Source organism: Artemia sp. Qi Xiang Cuo, chromosome 6, assembly GCF_049724085.1.
Source record: "Artemia sp. Qi Xiang Cuo chromosome 6, ASM4972408v1, whole genome shotgun sequence".
In the NCBI taxonomy this organism is placed as follows: Eukaryota; Metazoa; Arthropoda; class Branchiopoda; order Anostraca; family Artemiidae; genus Artemia; species Artemia sp. Qi Xiang Cuo.
This window is the reverse complement of record NC_142799.1, coordinates 40,560,904-40,586,780: the sequence shown is the minus strand read 5'-3', so window position 1 is coordinate 40,586,780 and position 25,877 is coordinate 40,560,904. Positions and strand designations below refer to the sequence as shown.

The 25,877-nt window shown below is 36.2% G+C and overlaps 1 protein-coding gene across 1 annotated transcript in view; it reads left to right on the top strand.

Annotated features, from left to right (window-relative positions):
• The window catches only part of LOC148951234 (protein YIF1A-like), a 36,852-nt gene extending 12,251 nt beyond the window's left edge, over positions 1–24,601 (top strand). The window contains exons 2-7 of the mRNA XM_089090191.1: positions 2,879–3,069; positions 4,195–4,323; positions 7,039–7,175; positions 12,828–12,983; positions 20,405–20,498; positions 24,314–24,601. Coding sequence (XP_088946317.1) covers positions 2,879–3,069; positions 4,195–4,323; positions 7,039–7,175; positions 12,828–12,983; positions 20,405–20,498; positions 24,314–24,478 — 872 coding nt within the window. The 3' untranslated portion in view covers positions 24,479–24,601. The remainder of the gene's footprint in view (positions 1–2,878; positions 3,070–4,194; positions 4,324–7,038; positions 7,176–12,827; positions 12,984–20,404; positions 20,499–24,313) is intronic.
• Positions 24,602–25,877: the final 1,276 nt, after the last annotated feature.

Below are 25,877 nucleotides of genomic sequence, written 5' to 3'. Positions count from 1 at the left end.
GCAAGCTGAACACCTATCTAATGACTGCTAACGAAAAACTCAGGGTGACATGAGATATCTTAGATTATCTCCTTGAAGACCCAGATCAGATAGGGAGGCAAATTGAGGCCGCAAAATCAGTAGCGGAAAAATTTGGTTAAATAGCCAATGACGAGTTCCAGCTTAAACCGTCCTAGACGTCTGCCGGCTCGTATTTGGGGGGCAATTGCTAATTCTGGAGCCAACTCGCTGGATGACTGGAAGTCGTTCTCTGCTAAGGAGCTCTGCGGTGTCCTCAGAGCTCTAGTGAGTGGCTTGGATGGTGCAATCCACGACACCTTATTTTTTCTGGGGCCATCATACCAAAGCTAACTGGGCAAAATGGATGACAGCTATGAAAGCCTTTACAAACTCGTGAAGATGTTTCCTGGAAAAGACTTATATCCTGCGGAACTAATGTTAAAGCTAAAGGCTTTCAAGCACTCTTTGGCTAGGACTGAGGTTGAAAGCAACAAAGTCATAGACTGCACCATCTTTGAGCGACTATTTCGTGAAATTAACGCTGTCAAATCAATATTCCCAATTCCCATGTCAGTCTACCTGTGCGTTGCGACAGCACCACCAACTGTGGCCACGGCACAAAGAAGTATTAGCAAACTGAAACTGGTCATAACACGTCTATGCACAACAATGGACGATGACCATTTGGGTCACCTTGTCATGACGTGATGCAAGACTGATGTTACGGACGAGCTGAAGCTTAACAAATTACTGAAATTCTTGCTGTCTTCCAAACCAAGACGTTTGAGTTTTTAACTTAAGGTATTTAGTTGTATTCTCTTCTTTTTTGTTTAATCTGTGTATTTTAATTTAAATTTGCCATTTTTCACTTCTGAGATCTTATTGTATACAAATCATGTTATCATTTTTCTCCTAATATATTGCTCCATTCTTCACTAGGTCGCCTCATCGTTGTTCATATGTTTCTTATGAGAAAAAGAATTAAGCAGCCATCCTTCCTCATTACATGATTGTTTAGGCTGAATTGCGAGACCAAGTTTTGTATTGGAAATGGACATTATATTAATTAGTGGTGAAAACAGTCGATATAAATGATCAGCCAGTCGGTAAAATTAATCCCCCCCCCCCAAACATTTTAACTAGTAACGCCCCTGGTTTTCAAGTGTCTTCATGACACTGTTTATTTGGCCAGGCTATGCATCATGGTTTAACATTCAGCTGTTCCAAAATCCAATTCGGAAAGATTCTTTGTGGTTAAAAATCTGGTCTGGGGACGCGTAGTATTTGGTATCAATAAGTCAGTCAGATATCCAAGGCCACTCAATGCTGTTTCCATAATAATTTCTTTTTATGGTGACAGGTTATTATCCTGTTGACCAACCCCCAGGACTTGTCAGACTTGGGACCATCAGGTGTGGCCTGGGAAAGCCAACAGAAACTCTGGTAACCTCCCAGCGACGCCCCAAGCGGGTTTGTGGGCTATGTTGCATATATTGTAATCAGAACTTCGTTTGTTACTACAGTTTGTTACTACATGCTGTTTGATCCAATGCCCTCTTAATTGTGAAGCGGGGCTACTACTTCCTATTTCAACCCCAGTTTTTATGTTTACGTTTAATGTTCACAAAATAATGTTTTGAGAATGACAGTTATTTTTGTAAAAACGGACCCCTCTGAATATGTATTTGCAGGGTAGACCTGAATTATCAAAAACTTTTATAGCTGCATCATTTCAGTGATTTCCAAGAAAAAAGTTTAAAACTGTTTTTTGTAGTGATGTTCTCCACGGATGCCAACACGGGGGGCAATGCTCTCTAGAAAGCAAGAAGACCATAAGTAATGTATATAGGAAAATGAGAAGTATTCCCATTTAAATCTTGGTAAAAACAATGCTCGTGGTAGCATTTAAATGCCTTACCTCCCAAGATTTTTCGGCAGTGCTTATAATCCTCCTCCCCCCTGTCTCCACTTTTGTTTTGGTAGATATGTAAATGTAATCCTTAATGTAACATAGAAAAAGATTGTCTACCATAAAAGAGGTGCTATCACCCCTCAGCACCAATATTACAGTTTCGTTTCAAAATTATTCTCATGAATCAAGGGGGATTAAAGATTTGTTATTACCCTCCTCCATTGTAAAGGTGATACCTTTAGTTTAGTTGCATTAAACTCAGTTCCTATGATTGGTTGAATTAATTGAGAAGGCCTACTGGAAGAGATTTTAAGTCACCTATTTGCTGTTTTTTTTTTTTTACCCTAAACAAGCTGACTCAGTACTCACTCAATAAGCTCAGCTTACTCATCAGCAAGCTGAGCCTTGTTCCTTGTTCTGTGGCATATTCAAACATTTACGCTTCCCCTTGGATTAACAGCTGCTCCTTTTTAGCTTACCTTGCAAGTTGTAAAGTCCTGCTTTGTCTTCAACCCCTTTGTGTGGCTTTCTGTTCAGAGAGTCGGGGGTTCTGCTTTGTTTCAATTTTGAATTTCATGTTGTGATATAAGCTTATGGAGCAATGAAAGTATACCACCTATGGTTTCAAGAGGAGAGGTGACAGGAGGCTATGTGCCCACTATATTTTTTTGCCCCTTCCCTAACATCAATAACTCTAGTCTTTTTTTCTAGCCTCCTCTCATATTTTCTAAGAATTATTTGACCACTGATGTCATAAACCAATGTCAAATTATAGCTCTGGTGGTTTATATGTTTGTCCAGGACAAGGGAAAGTACTTCCACTACCAAATAGCGACGAGAACTAAAAAAAAACAAAAAAAAAACTAAATATCCCTCCTATAACATCAGCATATACCTATTATGCTATTTAGTTCAATTCAGGAGTCCCATATTTTTATTTCTTTTATAACTCTGGCTTTACTTCAGGTGTTCCAGTACAATCGGCATCAATTGATCCCCAGCAACCAACATTTGTACCACAAGTGCCTCAAAATCAACCAGCAGCATATTACCCTTCAGCTCCTTCTGATGTTGCAAGCGTCAATGTACCGAATCCACTGTTTCAGCCAGCTACTGCATCAATGGCTATGCAATTTGGTGAAGTAATTGTGGGCCAGGTAACCATTTAAGTATTCCCTGTGTTTTAAGTGGAGCACTATGTTTTTTCACTCTTTTGCCAGATTAGTATTCTTTAGAATACGTTTGGATAAACAGGAAGTTCACCACTTTGCCCTTCTATCATTTTGTGCACCTAAGAGGACATGGAACTTCAATTTACAACACAAGTTATGCTTTGGTCTGTTGTGATTTTAGCCTTAAGGAAATACAACTTCTTTGTATCTTAGTTGGAGTTATGTTAAAGTTTCCAAACTCGTCCTCATACAACACAACTGTACTTTTACTAATACCTCTCAATAATACGTTTTTTGATGCAGAAGTCAAGACAACGGACAAATTTGCAAATGCAGAGGTATCCATTGAGCCAAACAGCCAAATTATATGGTTTCAGTCAGATTCAACCCAAATATAACCTCGTGGCTAAAAACTCCTAAACCCGCCAAAATTGGTGTACAAACAAGGCTAAAGTTGATGTGTCTCAAAAATACAATTATATAATTTGAAATTATTTATTTTATAAGAAATTGTTTTGATGATGTTAAGTAGTTGGTTCAAGCTTCGTCTTTTTTTTTTTTTTTTTTTTTTTTTAGGGTTTAGATCTGACAAACCAAAATTCAGTGGAAGCTAAAAATTTTAAATATAAACATTTGAAGAACTTTTGAAAAGTACACTTGCATCTCCAAATGCACTAACTTTTAATTTTATATCTGTTCTTAAACTTCACTGTACTGTACTTTTCAATGGTTCAATGTCGGAAGCAACGGTTATGCTAGTGGTCAATTATGGCTCCAAAACGTGGGTATTTTGAGAAGTTGAGGAAGATATGTCAGATATTTTCCAGAGGAATGATCAAAGGATAGTTTAGGTGCTTGTTTGAGTTACCATATGTCAAACAATAAGCTGTACAAAAAAAACAAATGTGGTTTGATTCTATTTTCTAAAACTGTGATGATAGAAAGGTTCGATGGCTAGGCTACTTATTGCAGATGAAGAGCTATAGGCTGCCAAATATTGTGTTTTTATATGTCCGTCCAGCGGTAAACATATTGGTGGGAAGGAGGACCATGTACAGTACCGTTGGTTCCACCATACTTTTGTAATTTAGATTTAAAATTTTCCTTTAGGGAAAGCAGGTGTTGGATCGAGAAATTGGAAGATATGTTTCAACTGAGAGTCTCAAGTATTATTTTGCTGTTGATACTGGCTATGTTATTAATAAGCTACGGATTTTGACGCTTCCATATGTACATACGGTAAGTATGATTATGCCTTCTCTTCTGGGATCAGGTTGATTAGGAAATATCTTAAATACTAAGGTATTTTAAGATATTGAAATTAATGCTAAGTGTTTTGAATTCGATAAAAAGTTTAACACGGGAAATTGCACACAAATAAAACTAAGTTGACTGTGCTACCACTAAAGAAAAAATTGCAGCATAAAAACTTGAAATAATCACAAAAGTTATCAAAAAGCCATAAAGATGACCAACTACTGTGAAAAACGCGGAAACATCATTTGATTAACAAACAAGGGTGAATAAGTTCACAGTGATTATTCCAAGCCTGATTCTGGAATAAAACTGCCTGCACAGGAATATCTTAAGTGACATTCCGTTGTAGAAACACATGGACAATTCTTAGCGCAATTGTTTCCATATGAACAAAAGGTGAGATCATACTAATAGAAGGAGGCCATAAACTTAAAGCTTATGACTTATAAGCAATGCCTTCAATATCGCTTTCAGTCCATCCAAAATCAAAAGAAGTTGAAACAAATGGTCTTGGAAGCAAAGCTTGAAGCCATATATTCCACAGTAATGCCATTCTCTTAATATGTTATCTGAAAGAGTTTTCTATAGGGGGAAAGCATTTGAGACTCTGTGTGTGATATGTAAAAGATGGGCATGCAAATTGTTTAAGTTAGTAATTTCACTTTTGTTTTTGTTGGAATAAACAGCAACAAGTATGTGTCCAATAAGAGAGTCATGCATACTCCCGTCGTTTACCCGTGCCCCAGCCATTTAAACATTTGCCTTTCAATTACTTGGACTATCTGTCTTGGATGTTCTCTGTATACAATTAGCCATATCTTGATGCAACCTATTGAACCTACTGCAAAATACGTGATAAAATACATGGCAAACATTTGTCAGTGCTTGTTCTTATTTGGGCAAATTTACAAAGTGATTCGTAACATTTTATTTCATGTTAACTATTTCTTCTAAAATGGTTATGTTCACTAAATTGTTTATAAAGGACTTTATTTCCTTTTGAATAAAAAAAAACTGGTTTCTTCGCATCCACTTAGACACTGTATTTGAGATAATGACCAGATGTTTTTGGTGCCAAACAAGTAACAAGTAATCCATCAGGTATTGAGATCTATCATCTCTTTCATTTTCATCATCAGTCTTTCTAGCTTTGCTGGTAAGAATGCGCTGAACAGTGCAGTAGCTGACTCTATAGTTTATTTTACTAAGTTGAGTTATTGCGTTCATGCTGCGTGTTTTATGACACAGAACACCCAAATCAACACGTTTTGGGGTATCTAGCTACCGGACCTGGAACACAATATCTTGAGCGAAATTATTGATAACCTTTTGAACACCTTTTGGAATACTTACTCTTTATTATTTTTTTTGGAAGGTTGTGAAAATCTTGAATAAGAAATACAAGCAGATTGAATATGAATACTTCTATTCCAGTACTAGTGCTATTCTGGTGGAGGGACAAGGAAAAATGAATACTTCGGTGAAATAAAGAGACTCGCATCCCTTTCCTTGTATTTTTGGGCTGTTTTATTATGTTGCTTTTAACTTGTCCATTGTATACAAAAAACTTTCAAGAACTTTGTTGTTCTCAAATACTATTTCCATGGCTTGATGATACATAACCGATGTCAATGCAAGCAACGCCATTGTCATTGCCAACTCGGTTACTTTCGAATTTACTAGAGCTGCTGCTTTCACTTTCTGCGTCAGATTCATTATACTCTACAAGTATAGTTGAATTTTCTGCCAGGTCAATAAGTTTTAGAACTATACAACTTAAATCTACAACGGTTTACGTGTAAATGAACCCCTGTGCAACTCAATCCCATTCAACTGAGTTCTCGTTCAACTTAACCCCCGTTTAACTCAACACCCCTGCAACTGAACCCCGTTTTACTGAACCTTCGTTTAACTCAGTCCTCATGTAAGTCCCCCTCCATTTAAATTAAGCCGTATTTGAATCAACCCAAGGCTCTGATCGGGCTTTAATTGTAATAGGATACAGTCTGTAGTCTAGGAATACACAATAGTAAGAAATAATTCGAAGAAAAATCAAGAGGTATTGGAAAAAAAAACAAAGTTTTGCTGGCTCAAAAATATCTGCTGTAAAAAAAAAAGTTCTAAAAGAAGATTGTGACGGCAGATATTATTATACTGAAAAGCAGGCTTCAAAAGTGAATCAGTTGTCTTTTTTATTTGTATCTTTTGGGTGAAGTCTGCCTGTAACATCACACCAGTTACCAGTTAATTCACGCCTTTATGGGGCGGGGAAATAAAACACTAATTCCGAAAACCTTGGATGGTTACCACGAATATATAACTTATTTAAACAACTTTGTAGATGTTGGCTTTCTAGCTATGGGGGAAGGGCTATAGGCTATTAGGCTATAAAAACCTAAAAATGTAAAAAAAAAAAATTGGGAATCTGCTGTCAAGATAATCAGCGTGTGGCGTCGCATTTGTTTTGAGTGAATGCCTGATTTTTACATCGTAATGAATGAAGCAAGCGAAGGGAAATGAAAAAAAAGCTTGCGAAGCGGGTTTTATATCAGCCGAAAGGCTCATGTAGTATTCCTTTTTAGCTAGTAATATACATAATTTATTTTGTATTTGAAATTTGTTTGTCACTTGTTTTTCGTGAAAAAGAGATTAAAAATTTACTTTTGTTTAATTAAATCTTTTCTTCCTGGATTTTAGGATTGGACACTGAAATACAGTACTGATGAGCCTGTACAACCCCGTCTTGATGTAAATGCCCCCGATCTTTACATACCATTAATGGGTTATATTACATTCATAGTTTTATCAGGAATTGCCCAAGGTGCCCAGAACAAGTGAGTACCACAAATTGTGTTTTTTTGTTGTTGTTTATAACACTATTTTTATGTTTTACTGGACGGCCAACAAGCATTTAGGCTTCATCTAATTTGTTAGTCAATAACTCAATATATTCAGCTACTCACCCCCTTGTCTTTGGGAGCTATAACTTCTTCTTTCCTTGATTCTGGCTCTGCTCTTGAAGGAGTTAGCATATGCCTATTTGGCTAGAAGCTGATATAAGGAACTTGTGGAATTTCTCATTCGACAGCATAGATTTAGAATTCTACTAACTCTAGGTGGTGCTACCATGGCAAAAACTAATTATGGTTGCAAGAGCAGCTGCAACCTAGTAAAGAGGGATATGCGGCGCATAGAAACAAAATTTAGAAAAAACTTTCAGATTCAGGAAGAAGGATATGTTAGAACAAGTTTCTTGATGTTCTTGATCGGGAATGTGGTTTTTTTTCGTTGGCTATAGGTTAAGAAAAGACGAACCCTCGAAAATTTTACAGTAGAAACAAAATTTTTTTTTGTTATTAAGAAGAGGCTGAAAGCGCTAAAGAGGAACTTCAATTTGGGTAAAAGCTTTATCATTTAATTTCCCATATTCGAGAACTCTTACTTGCGGGTTTTTGGACTCCCAGAAACTGTTGAAACCGTATGTCTGACCTATCTTTTCCCGTGCGCGGGACTTATCTGAAGGGTCGATGTTACCAAGGGCTCATTCAGCAGCAACTCCTACTAACTTTAGTGACTGCAAAATTTGATTGTGGCAAGGTGCAGCTGTAGCAAAAATTGTGAATAAGCTGTCACGGTAAACGCAAGATCCTTAGAATTAACGCGTCTCAAAGCTGTAGCTTTTTTGGTGCTCTATTTTAAAGAGTTATTAAATTTATATTGCCCCTTTTGACGTTTCAAGCATACCAGTTGTAGTACTTTTGCTCTTTTTTTTTCCTTGTCTTTTTTTTTATAAAGAGACATTTTACATTAGCTTTTAGCGGTAATGACTTATTTTACTTGTTTTGTTGGGGTGGGGAGGGATTGTTGGGTTGCAGTGACTGTTGTCATGGGAGTAACGACGGGCTCTTAGTCGGCGAAACTTAAGTAACTAATTTTGGGGGAGAGCATGAAGTAGAAAAAAATTGTAGGATTTTTCTATGTAGTAGAAAAATCATTGCCGTAGTTTATACGCTTAGATTTGTATAAATCAATAGTTACTTCTTTTAAGAAGGGGGTGAAATCTTTCAGTTACAAAATTCCTTACGTAACTACTACAACAACACCTTAAAATTGGGTGTAATGTACCCGGTTTGAGTCCTTAAGTTCTGTATAGCAAACGACTTTCCAATTTTTTGGCTATTTTAATGATGAGAATGCCACTGCTTGATTGACAAAAAATGGAATGCAATGTCTCCTGATAAGACTCGACATTAGGCTCGTTAGATGTCTGGGCTCCTTCCCTCCCTCCATTGTGATGGTGCCCCTGTTTACGAGGTTTATCCTTAAAGCTAATTTTACTTTTTGTATCTTTACAGCTTGGCTGTTATTGAACTATGTTTGTAGCCAAAGATCGGATATACTATTTCAAAATTGAATGGGGATTTAAATACCACCCCTCCCCGACATGGCTACGCTGTGGGGTAGAATTAAGACGAGCGTATGTTTTGTTCTGTTCTGTATGCTGTCTAAGTAATAAAAATAAACACGTTATTGGACTTTACAGTTCCTATTGGCGGTGCTGATCTACGGTTCATGACCCTTCAACAAGGAACCGCAATGGGGGATTGGGGGTCGGCCATCCCGTGCTGTCGCACAAACTCCTGTTTAATTTCTCCAGATTTTTCCTGGTACCCTTTTAGCAGCTTGGCTGGTATTGAACTATGTTTGTAGCCAAAGATCGGATATACTATTTCAAAATTGAATGGGGATTTAAATACCACCCCTCCCCGACATGGCTACGCTGTGGGGTAGAATTAAGACGAGCGTATGTTTTGTTCTGTTCTGTATGCTGTCTAAGTAATAAAAATAAACACGTTATTGGACTTTACAGTTCCTATTGGCGGTGCTGATCTACGGTTCATGACCCTTCAACAAGGAACCGCAATGGGGGATTGGGGGTCGGCCATCCCGTGCTGTCGCACAAACTCCTGTTTAATTTCTCCAGATTTTTCCTGGTACCCTTTTAGCAGCTTGGCTGGTATTGAACTATGTTTGTAGCCAAAGATCGGATATACTATTTCAAAATTGAATGGGGATTTAAATACCACCCCTCCCCGACATGGCTACGCTGTGGGGTAGAATTAAGACGAGCGTCTTATGTTCTGTTCTGTATGCTGTCTAAGTAATAAAAATAAACACGTTATTGGACTTTACAGTTCCTATTGGCGGTGCTGATCTACGGTTCACTGACCCTTCAACAAGGAACCGCAATGGGGGATTGGGGGTCGGCCATCCCGTGCTGTCGCACAAACTCCTGTTTAATTTCTCCAGATTTTTCCTGGTACCCTTTTAGCAGCTTGGCTGGTATTGAACTATGTTTGTAGCCAAAGATCGGATATACTATTTCAAAATTGAATGGGGATTTAAATACCACCCCTCCCCGACATGGCTACGCTGTGGGGTAGAATTAAGACGAGCGTGTTATGTTCTGTTCTGTATGCTGTCTAAGTAATAAAAATAAACACGTTATTGGACTTTACAGTTCCTATCGGTGGTGCTGATCTACGGTTCATGACCCTTCAACAAGGAACCGCAATGGGGGATTGGGGGCCGGCCATCCCGTGCTTTCGCACAAACTCCTGTTTAATTTCTCCAGATTTTTCCTGGTACCCTTTTAGAGCTGGGTCGACTCTGGATGAGCTTACAGAGTTACGCCACTTACCCCTCTTTCAAACCAAATAACCAGCAACACCAGGACTCGAACCCCCGTCCTCACGGGCAAAAGATTTCAAGTCTAGAATGCTAACCACTCAGCTTGGCGGCTCTAAGTATTTACGATTAATGTAAGCTACCTGAAGCAGACTTTTTGCCCAGCTTTTAGGATGAACTCGCCGACTGAAAGAAAATTCATTCAAATGCCGAGTCCTGATAATTAAAATGAGAGCTTAATAAGTTTTGAGAAATTTGATTTGCGTGTTCTGGCACACATCCAGTAATTTAATTGGGGATGTGGGGTATGAAAAAGTGTAAAATACTCCAGTTATATTGTCCTCCCGTGGAGGAGGACACGCCGCCCCCCCTGCATATGTGCCGCGTCATGCTTATCTCATTTTTGGCTCTTATTTTCGTCGTATAGACAAGACAGCCCAAAACTTATTGCAAAATGCCCTGTGTTTTCGGTAAACCGTGCAATCTGTTGCAACAAGCTAGAAAACTTTTAGGGACTGCATATTTCTTTTTGCCTTGAGTAATTGTGTTTTAAGTTTGAATCTTGTTCTTTACTTTTGTATGTTTTTTAAGTAATACTAAAATAGAACAATATTCAGCTAAACACTTGAGTTTGACATATGTTTTCTTATTTGAAATATTCGAACAGAAATTTCTGCCATTAAAAGCTAAAGATGCTTATTTTTGTCCTCCTGTAAATTTTAAAAAATTTGAGAGATACCTTCCTTTGGGTACAACGATTTGTCAAATAATAAATTTGCTAAAAATGTTATAAATACCTGAATAATCACTCTTCTTGACCGTTCAAAGTCAAAACGTATTCCATTCAAAATGGGATTTTGACTGATTGTTGCAGGATTACTTTGTTATGCGAAAAAGGGTGATGCGTATTGTGACCCGAAACAGTACGTATGAAAAAGGAAACATCTAGGCATTTCTTGGACTTTGCCCAACAATATAGCACGGTTGATAACAAAACGTTAGACCAAAACTCTTAAAAAATGCACATCACTTTTTTGGGCATTAAATGATTACAGTTCAATTAGAATGAGCAATACGAAAAAAAAAAAATAAGAATTAGGTATTTATTCCTTTTATTTGGACCGGATCAGGGTCAGGTTTTTTTTCATACATTTTTTCTCTCGTAATTTTTAATATCCTTTTCACTTTTTTTGCCCATTCTTGCGTTTTTCTTGCTTGGCGTTTTTTGACTGGAAATTTCAAAAAATGTGACTAAACCTGCGTGGATAGGGGTGGCTCATTCCAATTTGAAAACCGTCGTAATACATTTGACAGATAGGATGTTTTGCACTTCCATTGCTCCGTCTTACATCAAACCAGTAAACTGTTGCAATCAGATAAATTTTAACAAGAATTCATCTATGAGATTTTATAACTTCAAGGATATTGATACTCGATTGGAATTTTATTATGTCAAGGAAAGTGGCACAGTGGAATATTTTGAAGTCGTGCAAAGGTCTTGCAATTATGTACCTTACGAGATAAACCTAATTCCTATAGTATGTGCTCATGCCTGCCCACCGTGGTAAAGAGTATATGGCGTTTCTTCCTAATATTGATTTTAAGGACAATAACTCTAATTCCTATAGTACGTAATCACACCTACCCACCGTGGTGAGGGGTATAGGATGTTCCTTCCCAATGTGGATTTTAAGGGCCCCCTAGAGCTTCTTTTTCTCTAGAAAAATTGTCTATCCTCTATAATATTTGGGCTGTGTAGTCCTTTGTACGAGCTTTATGTTGAAAGGAGTCATTTTTTTTATGATATTCAAGCCTATTGATCTCTGTTGTGTGTGACGCCAGTTGACGGATGACACAAATTCTAAGGCGTCTACCCAAAATGACTGGTATATCAGAACACAGATTACGAAGAAGTTCGTTTGCATTTCTGTTAACCGTCTTCCTTAAACTGATGCATTTCAAGTCATAGAAAAAAGAACTCCCTTTAATGCATCTCAGTTAAAAAAAACTATCCCATGTATGAGTGCAAAAAAGGTCTTTCCACCAGGGACCAATTTCTTATGCATTGATGAGAAACCCAACAGTAGTTTCGGTGCTAGACTGTAATTTAAAGTAGGAATGTGTCTTCATGCACTAGTCATATAGGCACAACAACGTACATGGATGTAAATTGATAGAATGTGTTATTTCATCAAGCTTACCAAAAAAAAAAGTTGAACGCCAAGTCCCAAACCTTTTAGACTATCAGTGACATAATATTACAAACAGAGCAATTTGCTTGCTAACAGCGTTTTCTAAAAAAAAAGAAGAATAGTTCGTCACTTTCTGAAGTTACTGTCAGGTCCATCTATCCCTTACTGTCGCAGGGCTTTTTGTAATTTGTAGCTATTTTTCATGAAGCCATGTAAAAGGCTTTTGAAGGGCCAGTGTTTGAAGGAGGAATTTTTACCTTTTGGGTTGGTACTTGAAGAAGTGTTGATCTTATTTATTGAACTACAGTTTTTTTTTTTGGTTTTTAAACAGTGTTTTACCTTGCTGAGCTTCGTGATAAAAGTTTTTAGCGTGTAAAAACTATTTTATGGTCTGCTAAGTGACCAGAATAGATGCAGTTTGAGAGGTTTCAATCAAAATAAGACTTTATTTTTAATTGGGTGTTGTTGGTCGATTAATTAGAATGTCCACTGCCTAAGGTTCGGTTTCTTTTAGATATTTTATTGATGGCAAGCACCGCAGGGTTGTTGTTGAAGTCACTTTCAAAAATTTTGTTTTTTTGAACATGGTTCAATTTAATTTTGCAGGTTTACTCCCGAAGCACTGGGCATAGAAGCATCTTCGAAGTTGGCCTGGTTGACCGTAGAGGTTCTAGTTATTTTACTGACTTTATATGCTATTAGCATGCCTACATCTTTGAAAACCTTGGATATAATTTCTTTTTGTGGATATAAATATGTAGGGTAAGTCTGAAATTTTGCATCAAGCTGTTACTTTTATTCATGGATGGAAAATGGTCTCGGTGAAACTCTAGGTGTAACTTACCAAATATCCTATGGTTTTCTGAATATTCGACAAGCTCCTTATTTTTAAAACCATTTCCCGTTTTAATCCCAAGAATGTTATGCTTCATCATAATGCATTTCTTCATTATTATTATTGTTTGTGAGGGGAGGATAAGTTGAAAAATCGGTGATCTTCTCCGATTCTTAGAACCATTTTATGTCACCATGTAATTTGTTAAGCCTAAATTTTATTTTACTTTTTGTCGGAGCTCACTTCTAACACCTTTTGCTTCACTAGTCATTATCAGTTGTCATGTTAATGTTCTTAGAATCTAGAATTATTATATAGTGCGAAGTTGTCTTTTTGTTGGCCAGAAAAGATAGCTAACCTCTTATAAAAAAAATGATTATTTTTTAAGCAGTAATAAGAATTTTAATGACACATTAGTGCCTGTAAACACATGGAGATATCGCGTCAAGATCTCCCTCGGGAAAAGTTGAAAATTGGTGGCTTCGAAATCGCAATTTTTCTCCCCAGAGCAATTATGTGACACCTCCCCCTGAGACACAGGCTTTGCAAGTTACTTGACTAAAACTTTTTGCATGCTAATCAGTGGCCCGTGTAGCGCTGGTACCGATCTCCTGATTCTCAGCCTTCGGCCAGGAGTGCAATGCGTGGTTGGGGACAAGGTCTACTTGCAAAAGCAAGTAGTCAAGGTTAATTGATTGCTTTAATAATCAGTAAATTTTTAGGCTATATAACGGGGAAATGCAGGATGATAAATAGTGTGGTAAGGAATATGTGATTAGGAAATTATTGGGACTCAGCTGTATGATAAAGTTGTATTATCTCTGGTGTTTGGAAAGTAGAGGCGGGGTAGGTTTTTGGCTGTCTCCATTATTTATATATGCGTAATGTTGTGGGTGCAACATATTGCGCATTATTTGCCAGCCGTAAGTATAATTTCTTAGACTAGACTTCCGTTCCGTTTATGATTAAAATGAAATAAAAATAGCGAAAACGGTAAAACTCTTAATAGGACAGTGAACTTTAAAAGAAAACCTTTTTTGTGCAAATAATGATAAAAGTTCGAATATTCGGACTTCATATCTCGAAGCCTTTTTTGACAAGGGAAAAGTGTAAAAATGAGAAGAAGAATAAGTTAGCTTGAGAAAATTTATACACAAACGAAAAGATGAGAAAAGAATACTAATACTAAACAAAAAAAAGAAATCGAAGAAGGTCATGTCTGATAAACTATAGTTGTTGTTTCCAATCAAATCCGATATGGTAATTGAAGCACAAACACAAGGCAGGGTGCCATGGCATACTGTTGTGTATGGCCGAGTTGTCTTCTGATATGATATTTTAATAGAAACGAAACCATGTTGTTATTTAAAAATCTTACGCATACCCTTGGTCAAATTCATTAAAATCGGTATTTAACGCAGATTACAATTTTAGTTGAGAAACAGTAAAAATAGAATTACAGAAACACAATATAAAATATACAACATATAGTCGTGCTTAGAGAATGCTTTGTTTTTGTCAAAATTTTATGCGGGTGGAACTCCACAAAACATAGCAAATAGACTCCAACAGCACAAAACAGCGAAACCCCCAAGCAACTTCCCCCCCTCCCTTAAGTGTAAAATAAGACAAGGAATTTTCGAATCGGTAATTGCGGGACATTTATGTGATCTTCACTGCCATAATATAACATTTGATCAAACAAAATAACTGTTAAACTGTTAGAAAGTTTTAGAGAAATCGTAGAAATTAAAAAAAAAGAAACATCTAGAAGAGGACTATTATAAATCGAGATGAGGAGAACCTTGTTGGCTTCTAATTATGAAGAAGATAAAAACATTTTGGACACTCAAACCCAAACAAGTTTGCACTGTTAAGGTGAAATAAACTTTGGGAAAAGTACTCTAGTTTCATTAGAAAAACAGAATTTTTTTTTAACATATTAGTATTAAAGGACTTTTGACCTGTGTCTGATTTTGATTGATTTGGCCTTGGTTGTACCTAAGATTTTTAACGAAAAAATTGTTTAATTTTGTTAGAATCTTATCAGGAGAGAACTTGGACATATATAATAATATACAGCAGTCACCCAGTCTTGTATTTGTGCTTGAATTATCATATTGGACCCATTTGAAAACAATTCTTATAGCTTATCAGGTATGGTTTCTATGGTTTCATTTTGCCTACCTATGTGTAAAAAAAAACAAAAAACATTTATGTCAATTTTTAGGTGAATCATTCAATTATCGGCAACTGTTTTTTTTTTATTAGGCTACACCAGTAAGGACTAACCAGTAGCATATGGACCGTACTTGTTCTGTCGTGTCTTTTTTTGTGTTTTACATTACGTTTCAAATAAAAAGAATAGGAATACCAAATAACTAATAAAATGACAATGTAATTTATTTTAAACTTAGTGTACTGAAATAACTTCTGGTATTAACGTTATGTTGGAAATGAATCTGGTTTTGAACTCAGGCTTTAGAATTCGACGATCATCTTTTGAACTGAATGAGCAAAATTGAAAGTGTTCTCTTGTGGTGAAATTAACTTGAAAGTTCTAAATTGGAATTAAACGAATATACCCAAGCCTTACTTAATGAATGCATTTAAAATCTCAAATTGTGTAGGAAAATCTCAATGGGGGATTCCAACATTGTTCCTTCCAGATATGCGAATTGCTATCCACATAATTTATAATTTAGCTCATTGATGTAAAAGTAAAACTCTGCGGGCCTGTGGTGGGGCAGATTATTTTGTTCTCCCAGTTTCAGTGAATATACCCTACTTATACCTCCTACTTATTACCCTATGATACCCTACTTATATACTTATACCTCCTATTTCCTTTTTATATTGTTTTCGTCTCATATTTGAGACATTTTATGTCCATCACTCCCAAATTATTTCTAATTCCGTCAACTGTTCTTTCAGAGGCAACGCTATAGCGTTGCTTATAGTAAAGGCCATAAGGCTCGAATGTTTTATTATTTTTTATTTATTTTTTCCAGAGGGACTTCATATGGAAAGGGTGGTCGTATAAACTTTGGAGGGGGCTTATTCGGTTGGAAATCGGAAGTTCTAGTGCCCTTTTTAAGAGTCAAAAGAGTCAACTATCCCCCCACGCCCTTTTTCGCCCAAATGCATCCGATAAAATTTTGAGATAGCCATTTTGTTAAAGATGGTTCAAAGATCAGATAACAAAACCCTGGGGTCGACACAGCCCCCCTCCCCTAGGGCCCGGGAGTAGGGGTTGTTAGTTATACCCTGGGGGCATATATGGTTCTTAAGAAAGGGTTACTCGTATGAACTTCAGAGGGAGCTCATTTAAGTGGAAACTGAAAGTTCTAGTTCACTTTTTAAGATTCAAAAGAGATCGTAGGGCAACTAGCCCCCCCCCCATCACGCTCTTTTTCCCCAAACTCATCCGATACCGATAAAAATTTTGAGATAGCCATTTGTTAAAAATAGTTCATACATCAGATAACAAAAATTCCGGGATCGACACCTGGGGCAAGGGTTTTAAGTTATGCCCTGGGGGCACATAAGGTTTTTATGTAAGGGACTGTCGTACAATCTTCAGAGGTGGCTCATTTGATTGGAAATTGAAAGTTCTAGTTACCTTTTTATGAGTCAAAAGTGATCGGAGGGCATCTATCCCCCTCCCCTCCCCCATACTCTCTTCCTTAAATGCATCCGATGAAAATTTTGAGATAGCCGGTTTGTTTGAAATATTATAACGATTAGATAACAAAAGCTTCGGGGTCAACATACCCCCCCCCCCCAGAGCCCGGGGAAGGGTTGTAACTTATGCCCCGGAGCATAAATGGTTTTTATGGAAGAGGTGATCATATAAACTTCGGAGGGGACTCAATTGATTAGAAGTTGAAAGTTCTAATTCCATTTTTAAGAGTCAAAAGTAACCCAGTGGCAACTAGCCCCGTCAACTGTTACGTCAATTAATTCCGTCAATTGTTCTTTCAGAGGCAACGCTATAGCTTTGCCTATAGTAAAGGCCATAAGACTCCGATGTTTTATTATTTTTTTATTTATTTTTTCCAGAGGGACTTCATATCGAAGGGGTGGTCGTATGAACTTTGGAGGGGGCTCATTCGATTGGAAATAGGAATTTTTAGTGCCCTTTTTAACAGTCAAAAGAGATTGGAGGGCAACTAGTACCCCCAAGGCTCTTTTTTCCCCATATGTATCCAATAAAAATTTTGAGATAGCCATTTTGTTCAAAATAGTTTAAAGATCAAACAGCGAAAACTCCGAGTCGACACAACCCCCCAGAGCCCGGGGGCAAGTGTTGTAAGTTATGCCCCGTGGGTATAAAAGGTTTAATGTAAGGGATGGTCGTATAAAATTCAGAAATTTCTTATTTTATTGGAAATTGGACGTTCTAGTTACCTTTTAGAGTAATTAAAAGTGATCGAACAGCATTTACCCCCACCACACCCTTATTTGCGCAAATGCATCCGATCCAAATTTTGAGACAGCTATTTTGTTTGAAATAGTCCAACGATCAGATGACAAAAAGTTCGGGGTCAACATAACCCCCTGAGCCCGGGGGAAGGGTTGTAACTTATGCCCCGGGGGCATATAAGGTTTTTATAGAAGATGTAGTCGTATAAAGTTTGGAGAGGACCCAAATAATATTGAACGTTCTAGTTCTATTTTTAAGAGTCAAAAGTAATCCGATGGCAACTAGCCTCCCCCCACCAGCCGTAAGGCCACAAAAAAATAATGTTTTATTTATTTTTTCTCAGAGACACTTCATACGAAAGGGATGGTCGTATAAACTTTGGAGGGGGCCCATTCGATTGGAAATTGGAAATTTCAGTGCCTTTTTTAAGATTCAAAAGTGATGGGGGGAAACTAACCCCCCACGCCTTTTTCCCCCAAATATATACGATAAAAAACTTTAAAATAGTTGAAAATCAGATAAAAATTACTCCTGGGTCGATATAACTCCCCAGGGCGAAGGGGCAAGCGTTGTAAGTTATGCCCTGGGAGCATGTATGGTTCTTATGGAAGTGATGGTCTTATGAATTTTAGAGGAAGCTTATTTGATTGAAAAATGAAAGTTCTAGTTCCCTTTTAAGATTAAAACGGATTGGAGGGCAACCCCCCCCCCACCCACACTCCTTTTGCCCTTTTTCCCAAAGCGACAATTACGCAGTAGGTCTTAGACTTTTACAGTGAGAGAAGGAGGCAAAATCCTAACTCTTGTTTGTAGGGATTTTGTTCGTTTCAAGCTTGATTTGCATATTCAATTTAAGTTTCGCTCGTTTTAAGATTTATTTCTTCATTTATATTAGTTCCTATTGTATGTTTGTTTGCTATAATTGTTTATTTAATCTCTGTTCGTTTTGTGTATCATTTATGCTTCAAAAGCATAATATTTTCGTTCGTTTTATGCTTGATTTGCATATTCTATTTAAGCTTTACTTGTTTTAACATTTATTTATTCATTTATGTTAGTACCTGTTGTATGTTTTATTGCTATGGTTGTTTGTTTAATTTCTGTTCGTTTTGGGTTTCATTTATTCTTTGATAGTAATTTCTGGTCCTTTTGAGTTTGAGTTATTGTAGGTTTCTATTTCTTGTGATCTTAAGGTTAATATGGCCTTTTCTTTTCTTTAAAGAACTTCTCTTTCGGAAAGTTATTTTCAAATTAATTTCAATATAGGAACATACCGACTATTAGGAAAGGGCCTATGTTAGGTAAATAATCGTCGTTGCAGTAAATGACTGCAGTGTGAAAACAAAACATTAGGTGTTTACAATTGTATGTAGTGTCTATTCGATTGAACTGCATGGTAATAAAACGGATGATTGGAAAGATATATTGTTTAAAAGCTCTAACAGTGAGATACCTTTACTCTTCATTTATTTGCCATCACGAAGGGTTTTTCGAGTGACCAGTTTAATTCGATGTGATTCTGCGCGTCCTATTGGCAGCTTGGAAAGATTTGCTCGTTTGTCTTCTTTCGTTTATTATTTTGTGTGATAGTAATTGATCTTCTTATGCGCAGTAACGTCAATTCACGGAAATTAGTGGGGAGCGTATTTTCTTGAACCGAAGGGGAGGTTTGTGTTCTTTTTTTCTTTTCTTTTTTTAAATAAGAAAATACCAAAAAATGCCATTTTCAATAGAAAACCAAAAAGGGTATTTTTTCAAAATGTAGCGGGGGGGGGGGGCAATTCCTCCCTTTCGCGTCCCCCATTGAAGCCACCGCTGATAGCCATTGTCAAACTGATTTCCTCAACAAAGCCTAGCGGAGAAATTTTCATATAAAAATTCAAGTTTTAAATGGATAAGCATTATTTATGCATATGGACTAACTATCTTACAAAAGAGATTAACTGTCATATTCCCCCGATAATCTACATACCCTAATTTCTTTATCTTGATGAAACTATGTTCCATATTTTTCTGGTCTTTTAATTTATTTTATTTTCTTTTGATTTTCTATTAATTTATGAAAGTGATTTTATTTTTCCAATCTTACTGTTGTTTTCAGATCCATCAGCATCAATCGGCTTGTCCCATTGTTTATATTATATCCCTTATACTTTTGTCATGTTTTAGATACCTTGTAAATAATGTAATTATTTTTCGAATTGCTATAGCATAATTGTTTGATTTTGCAATTCGGTCATGATCATTGAATACAACTTTCCCTACTTATTGCCAAGTGTCTAAATTCATAAGAAAATGTTCGAAATGTCCGTCGCCACGATAATGGGTGAAGAATGGCAAAGATAAGTTTTCCTTCATTGTCATCCGTGTCCTGTGCTTTTTTTTACTTAGTCATTATAGATGGCAGTTGAACCTTGTTGCTGTTTAAAATAGTTTTGTTCAGAATTTAAGAGAATACCAGCGGGAAATGAGAAAAAGTTCAATAGTTTAGCAGATCTTTGCGAAGAATGACTTTCTTAAGAGCGGGGGAATTAGGTTTAAATAAAACAAGCTATTAATGTATGAAAAATTCCTTTGGTTTTTTTCCTGTATCGTCCTAATGAAGGACTTTTTTTAATGTTTGTTGTTCTCTTTCTCTTTTTTGAAGCCTATGAGGAAAATAGCCTGAAGTCATAATTAAAAAGAAAATAGCCATATAAAAGATAGTCCTAATTTTTTACCCATTACGTTATACTGGTTGAAGATTTGCAACTTCTTTTCAACTAAAAATGATATTCTTGTATCTTTGCCATCTCTGAATTATTGCACGAATTCCTGGAATTTTTATTTCATTTCTTTATTGTTGTTGTTTTGTAGATTTCTTAATAGTTTTTGCACTATTTACTATGATTCTAGTTTTGTCAAATACTCTAAAATTTTTAGGATGATTGCAATTCTACTGGCCAGTTTTGTTTTTTCTTCATCAGGTTATACCATTGCGTGGATTTTTTACAGTGCCAGTCTTATGTTCTTTCTGGTGAGTATTTTTTGACCAAGTTTGCTTAATATTTTAACAAACTTAAGGGGATTCGGTACCTTAGAATCATTTTGCGAGCCTTAACGTTGGCTGACCCTCCCAAATACGGAGGGCCCATCTGTAAATTCTCCCATGGGACTAGCCAGCATTAAGAGCTATTGAGAATCTATAGTTTAAATATGAAATTTGATTAAAAAGATGATAGTGTTTTACGTACCCTATGACGGTAAGGTTTTTAATCAAAGCGGGTAGCACCACTGGGGGCCCCCAAGACTGCCGAATTGCTCACTTAATATTTCCTTTGAGCTAATTTTTAAGGTTTTCCTAGCAGATTTTCTAGAATAATTTTGTGAACTGCTCTTTCCTTAACGTTGAAACGACAATTCTGCTCCGTTTAATCGAAAAACAAGATTTACACTTTCTAGTTATGTGAGTTCAGTTAAAAGTGAATATTTCTATCTCCGGTATAAAACCGGAGAAGTCAAATGGTTTTTCCAAGATTCCTGGGAAAGTATGTGTTGGCTTTTAGTTTTCTTTCATTTATTCGATCTCTTATCCAAGCTCTTACAAATTATGGCAAGACTGCTTAATTAATTCTAAATACTTTGGCTACACAAACAAAGTTTATAGTGGACGAGATAGGGTGATCCTTTAGGTATGATCCTATTAGCGTTCAATAGAACATTGCGGTTCAATGAAACATACTTAGAACCACATATGTAATTGCTTTAAATCACAGCCCCGACTGAAATTAGAATCTTGCATCCTGGAGATTTTTTATTTATTTTTGTTTGATCATTTTTGGTGAATGTCTAGAAAGGCATGATATACAGGATAGGAGCCATTACAATTGTGTTGTAAAAACTGGCGAGATCCTAACGATTGAAACAAAGTTTCTCAGGTAAAATTAAAGGTGGATTGAAGGTGGATTATTTGGGGAGAAATATGAGCAACAAAAAGACTACGAATGTGGCAGATAGAGGTTCCATTAGGAAGGTCCAGGATATGAACTGGCGTCAACTATCGTAATAGCGGTGGTTCCAGGGGATATAGCCTATGATGAGTAATTGTCTTGTTAATTAAAAAAATTATTCCTGATTCTTCTTGATTGAATTCTGAGGCCGAAATTACGGTATTTCTAAGAAAGGATGAAAAAATCTCAAATAGGCTCAGTAGTCCGACTAATGTCAGGGATATCATCATCATGTGAAACAAAATACATGTTGATGCCACGAAGAATGTAAGATGTGGGACATTTGATGTCAAAGACAACCACTGTTTTGGATTTTGTGTACTGTCTGTGTCAAAACCGTGGGATTTTTTTTAAGTGCTCGGCCGTCAATCACTTTTCTAACAGACGGGATATTTAGAATTTGAGAAATAATGTGGCTGAAAATTTACTGCAGTTTACTACAGGCTGACCAGGTGTCACCTGGACAAAAATATAATCTCTGGTAGCCAAAGACGATAAACCACAATTAGTATAATGAAATTTTGGTCCTTGGCCCCCAGGCGCCCTTCCCACCTTACATACACCTTGTTTGCGGATAAGACTGTTATAATCACTAATTGTTCTGTTTTTGGGCAACCACACAAAATCAAAGAGATAACTAAAATCAGGAATTTGGGATATATTAGTTATTAATTCTCTATTCGATGTATCCTGGTTTAGTGTCACCATGTAAATTAATTCCTATTATTTCCTCTTTTACTCACTATCATCACTAGTTACGACCTTTTTATAATTGATTGGCCCGATTAAAGACGAACTTTAGATTTCAAACTTAAAGAAAGTATTTCCTTAGCGAAAATTCAATTTTCCACTTGTCATAAAGGGTCTATTTTATTCTAAAAATTTGTATTTGCTGGTGTTAGGGAGGAAACGGTAGACATATCTGTCAATGGCATCGATCTTGTCGGGGATTAATAGACTTTTTAAATTAAAGTAAATTACCGAAACATCACTCGGGAAAAAATTAATCTAAACTAAGTTACAATTTTTGAATAATTGTTATAGGATGATCATAGACTTGTTGTACACTATAATGACCAAAAAGGCCCACGCTTTCGCAAAGCCTTTAAGCTTCTGGTGACTTCTTGCTATCCGACTGTAACCGTTGTTAAGCGCTGTGTGTACACTCCATAAAGATTTATTACTCCCTCTCTTGCACTGTTTGGACTCATTGCTTTTATTTAGGCCATAACAGTTTCAGTGGCTTGAATAAAATGGAATGTTGTGGATAATATGGAATGGTACGACGCTGAAAGACTAATATCGTATTAAAATTTTGCCTGACAAATTCAGTTGTTTTGAATTTGACTTGTTAAGAGCTTCGAAAACATCTCCCAGGGCTTAGAAACATGAAGTTCGTTGATATAGAATTTTTTTTGTTCAAGCAGAAATGAAGGATTGCATAGGCAGGGAGTAATGCTGAGATTTTTTTCGCATTTGAAAAAAGTTTTGAAGAATAGGAAGATCAGTCTTCAAATTAAGATTATAATATTGGAAGCCTTGGCAATTACGGTGGTTAAGTATATGGCTCTGGAACGTGGGCACTTCGAAAGGCTCAGAAAAAAAATCCTAGATGTTGTCTAAGGGTAGCTTTGTGTAATTGTTCGTCTAAGCGTGTGTCAAACTAATTTGTGCGGAAAATTCGGCTCGATCTCGTTTTCTATGGTTATGATGAAAGAAAAACTATAGTAGATTGATCGCGTCTTCACGAATGAAGGAGAATGGGCTGCCAAAATTGTGCTTTCTATTCACCTATCTGAGTCCAAACGAAAAGCAGGATATCCTTAAATGGGGTAGGAACAGTTCATAAGAAAAGAATTGAAGGAAGTTGAGTCTTTGAGAGTTAAGAGCTATTCGTCTAATTGATTGGGGTGGAGGAGCTTGCGCAGCTATGTTTGCCCCTGGCAGCTTGGTGCTGCAGTGGTAGTAGTATATTTTGGTGATTCCAAAGGACTTCGCTTGAAAAGTTTAGACATCCGTTGTTGTATTATACAAACTATTTTCTATTTGGAAGATCACACACATGCATAGGATAGATTGTGTATTTTAACAGCATTTTGCATCTGTTAGAAACTGTGTTTGAGGCTTCTTCAGTATACACATTCGGTTGCGATTTGTCGTTTTCTTAGATTGATATCGGTAAGCTCAGGAGTCATAAAGTGTCTCGTAACTGTACTTTCATCTTTAGATGGCTTAACTGACTTCTCAGTAGTTGAATAAGTCGTTTCTTAATAAGGAGATTCGACTATTTAAAATCACAACACATTCTCTGAAAGTAAATAAGAAGTGGCGAGCATTTGAAGCGTTAAGCTGCTTGTCTCCATAGAAAATAGAAGGCTTGCATTGAGCTTTGGACAGGCCAAAGAAAATGATCAGCTACGGGTTTCTCACTCAGCGATCGGGCTAACAATGATTTATATTACATGTAACTCAAAAAATCGAAAAATGTGTATTTCGTTTTTCAAAACAACTGTATATAGTGTACTATAATTTATATAGTCTACCTTTTCGTCTGTTTTCAAATCTCTCCAAATACTTCAGAATAAAGCAATGAGGATTCTTTTTAATGTTAATTGCAGATCTTCAGTTAGACACCTATATGGGACTTCAGGAATTTATTCTTTGGATCAACTTCATTTAATTTCTATCTCTAGTATTTGTCACGATTATCAATATAGTAATTTACCTGTAAATTTCTCCGGTATTTTTCCAACTAATTCACAATTTCATAATTATCCTACTTTATGTATGTTATAAATAAAATATTCTACTCTACTACTCTATTCTTTGTCACTCTTTTCAGGTGAGGTCTTTGAAGGGACGTGTTCAGCTCCATGACGACCGATCCTACGGTACCAAAAGATCTATTTATCTTCTTTTATTCATGGCTGGAATTCAGCCGTTATTGATGTGGTGGATGACGAGACATTTGGCTGTGCAATTTCAGTTCGCATCTCCGTCTGAGTGAAGTTGTGACAGGGTCGTTTCTAAGAAGTGGGACTTGCTTTGTTAAAGTGATCTGTTTATTTGATTGGATAACTTAACTTATTTTTGGACTTCTCAAATAATAAATAAATTTTATGAGGTGTGATCTTGCTTCAAATTAGTCAAATTCACAGACAATTTTAGCTAGTAGATTGCTGACTTCTCTATGTTCTATTGAACTTATAAGAAGTATATATATATATATATATATATATATATATATATATATATATATATATATATATATATATATATATATATATATATATATATATATATATATATATGTAGTGTTGCAACACATTTGAATAAAGCTTCTAGAGAAAAGTAGATTGCAGTCGTACCAGACGATAAATAATATAAGTGGAGAACGATAAAGAAATTTTTTTTTTTATCAATATTTAGTTCAACGTCTTAAGGAATTGCAAATTAAGTTTGCCTATTTGAATACCTCTAGATTTTACTTTAATAATTATTTTGCTTTAAAGGAAGTCTGAATAATTTTTATAAATTCTGGAAAATCTTATTAGTTCGAAATAAGACCATGAGTTAAGTCGTATTTGGATGTAAGTTGCTTTCTTGAAATATGAAGGTCATAACAACACAAATGTAACTATCCTCTTTATTATAAATTTTAACTATATTAGTTTTGTCATGTATTGCAATATTTAAATCTTAAAAAATCAGCAGTCAAACTCTGGGGAGCAAATCTTTTCCATATGTCAAGAAAGTTTTTTCAACTTAGGCATAGTAAATCATCCAAATATATACAATTCTTGGACGAAGGTAGATTAATATCTTGAGGGGTATCTTCGTTATCCTAAAAAAGGCCATGATATTTGTTTATCAGAGGACCAAAATTTGAAGATAGGTCTTCTTAGGAAGATTTCTCGAATTGTAAAGTTTCATTTTAAGGTAAATCTGTATAGAAAAATGAAATCAGATTCGATTCCGAATCTGACTGCAAAATTGAGCTGTTTAATGGTGTATTGTCTGTGATTCGGCTACATTTTCACTCGAATTTTCTTATTTCCTTTTCTAAGGCTCACTTCATACCAAGCGAGCAATTCATGCTGTCTAAATACTTGATAACTTCTGTCGGAGATATCCTACGTGCCAAGAGGGTTCATTATCTTTCCCAATTAAGTTTATCCTTGGCACAGATGAATGAAGTGAATATTGCTCTCTTTGGCTTTTGACAACGTGTAGCTACAAATCAGTCTCCGTGGGGGCCAGGACCCTGAGCTGTGTGGTGTTAGTTTTTTTTCTTTTTGCCTTTACAGATTTGTGGACTTATTGCTTGACATATTAATAAAAACTGCACATAGAAATAACATTCGAGTATTTGACATTGGAAAAGTTCGGGCCTTTAAATCTGCATG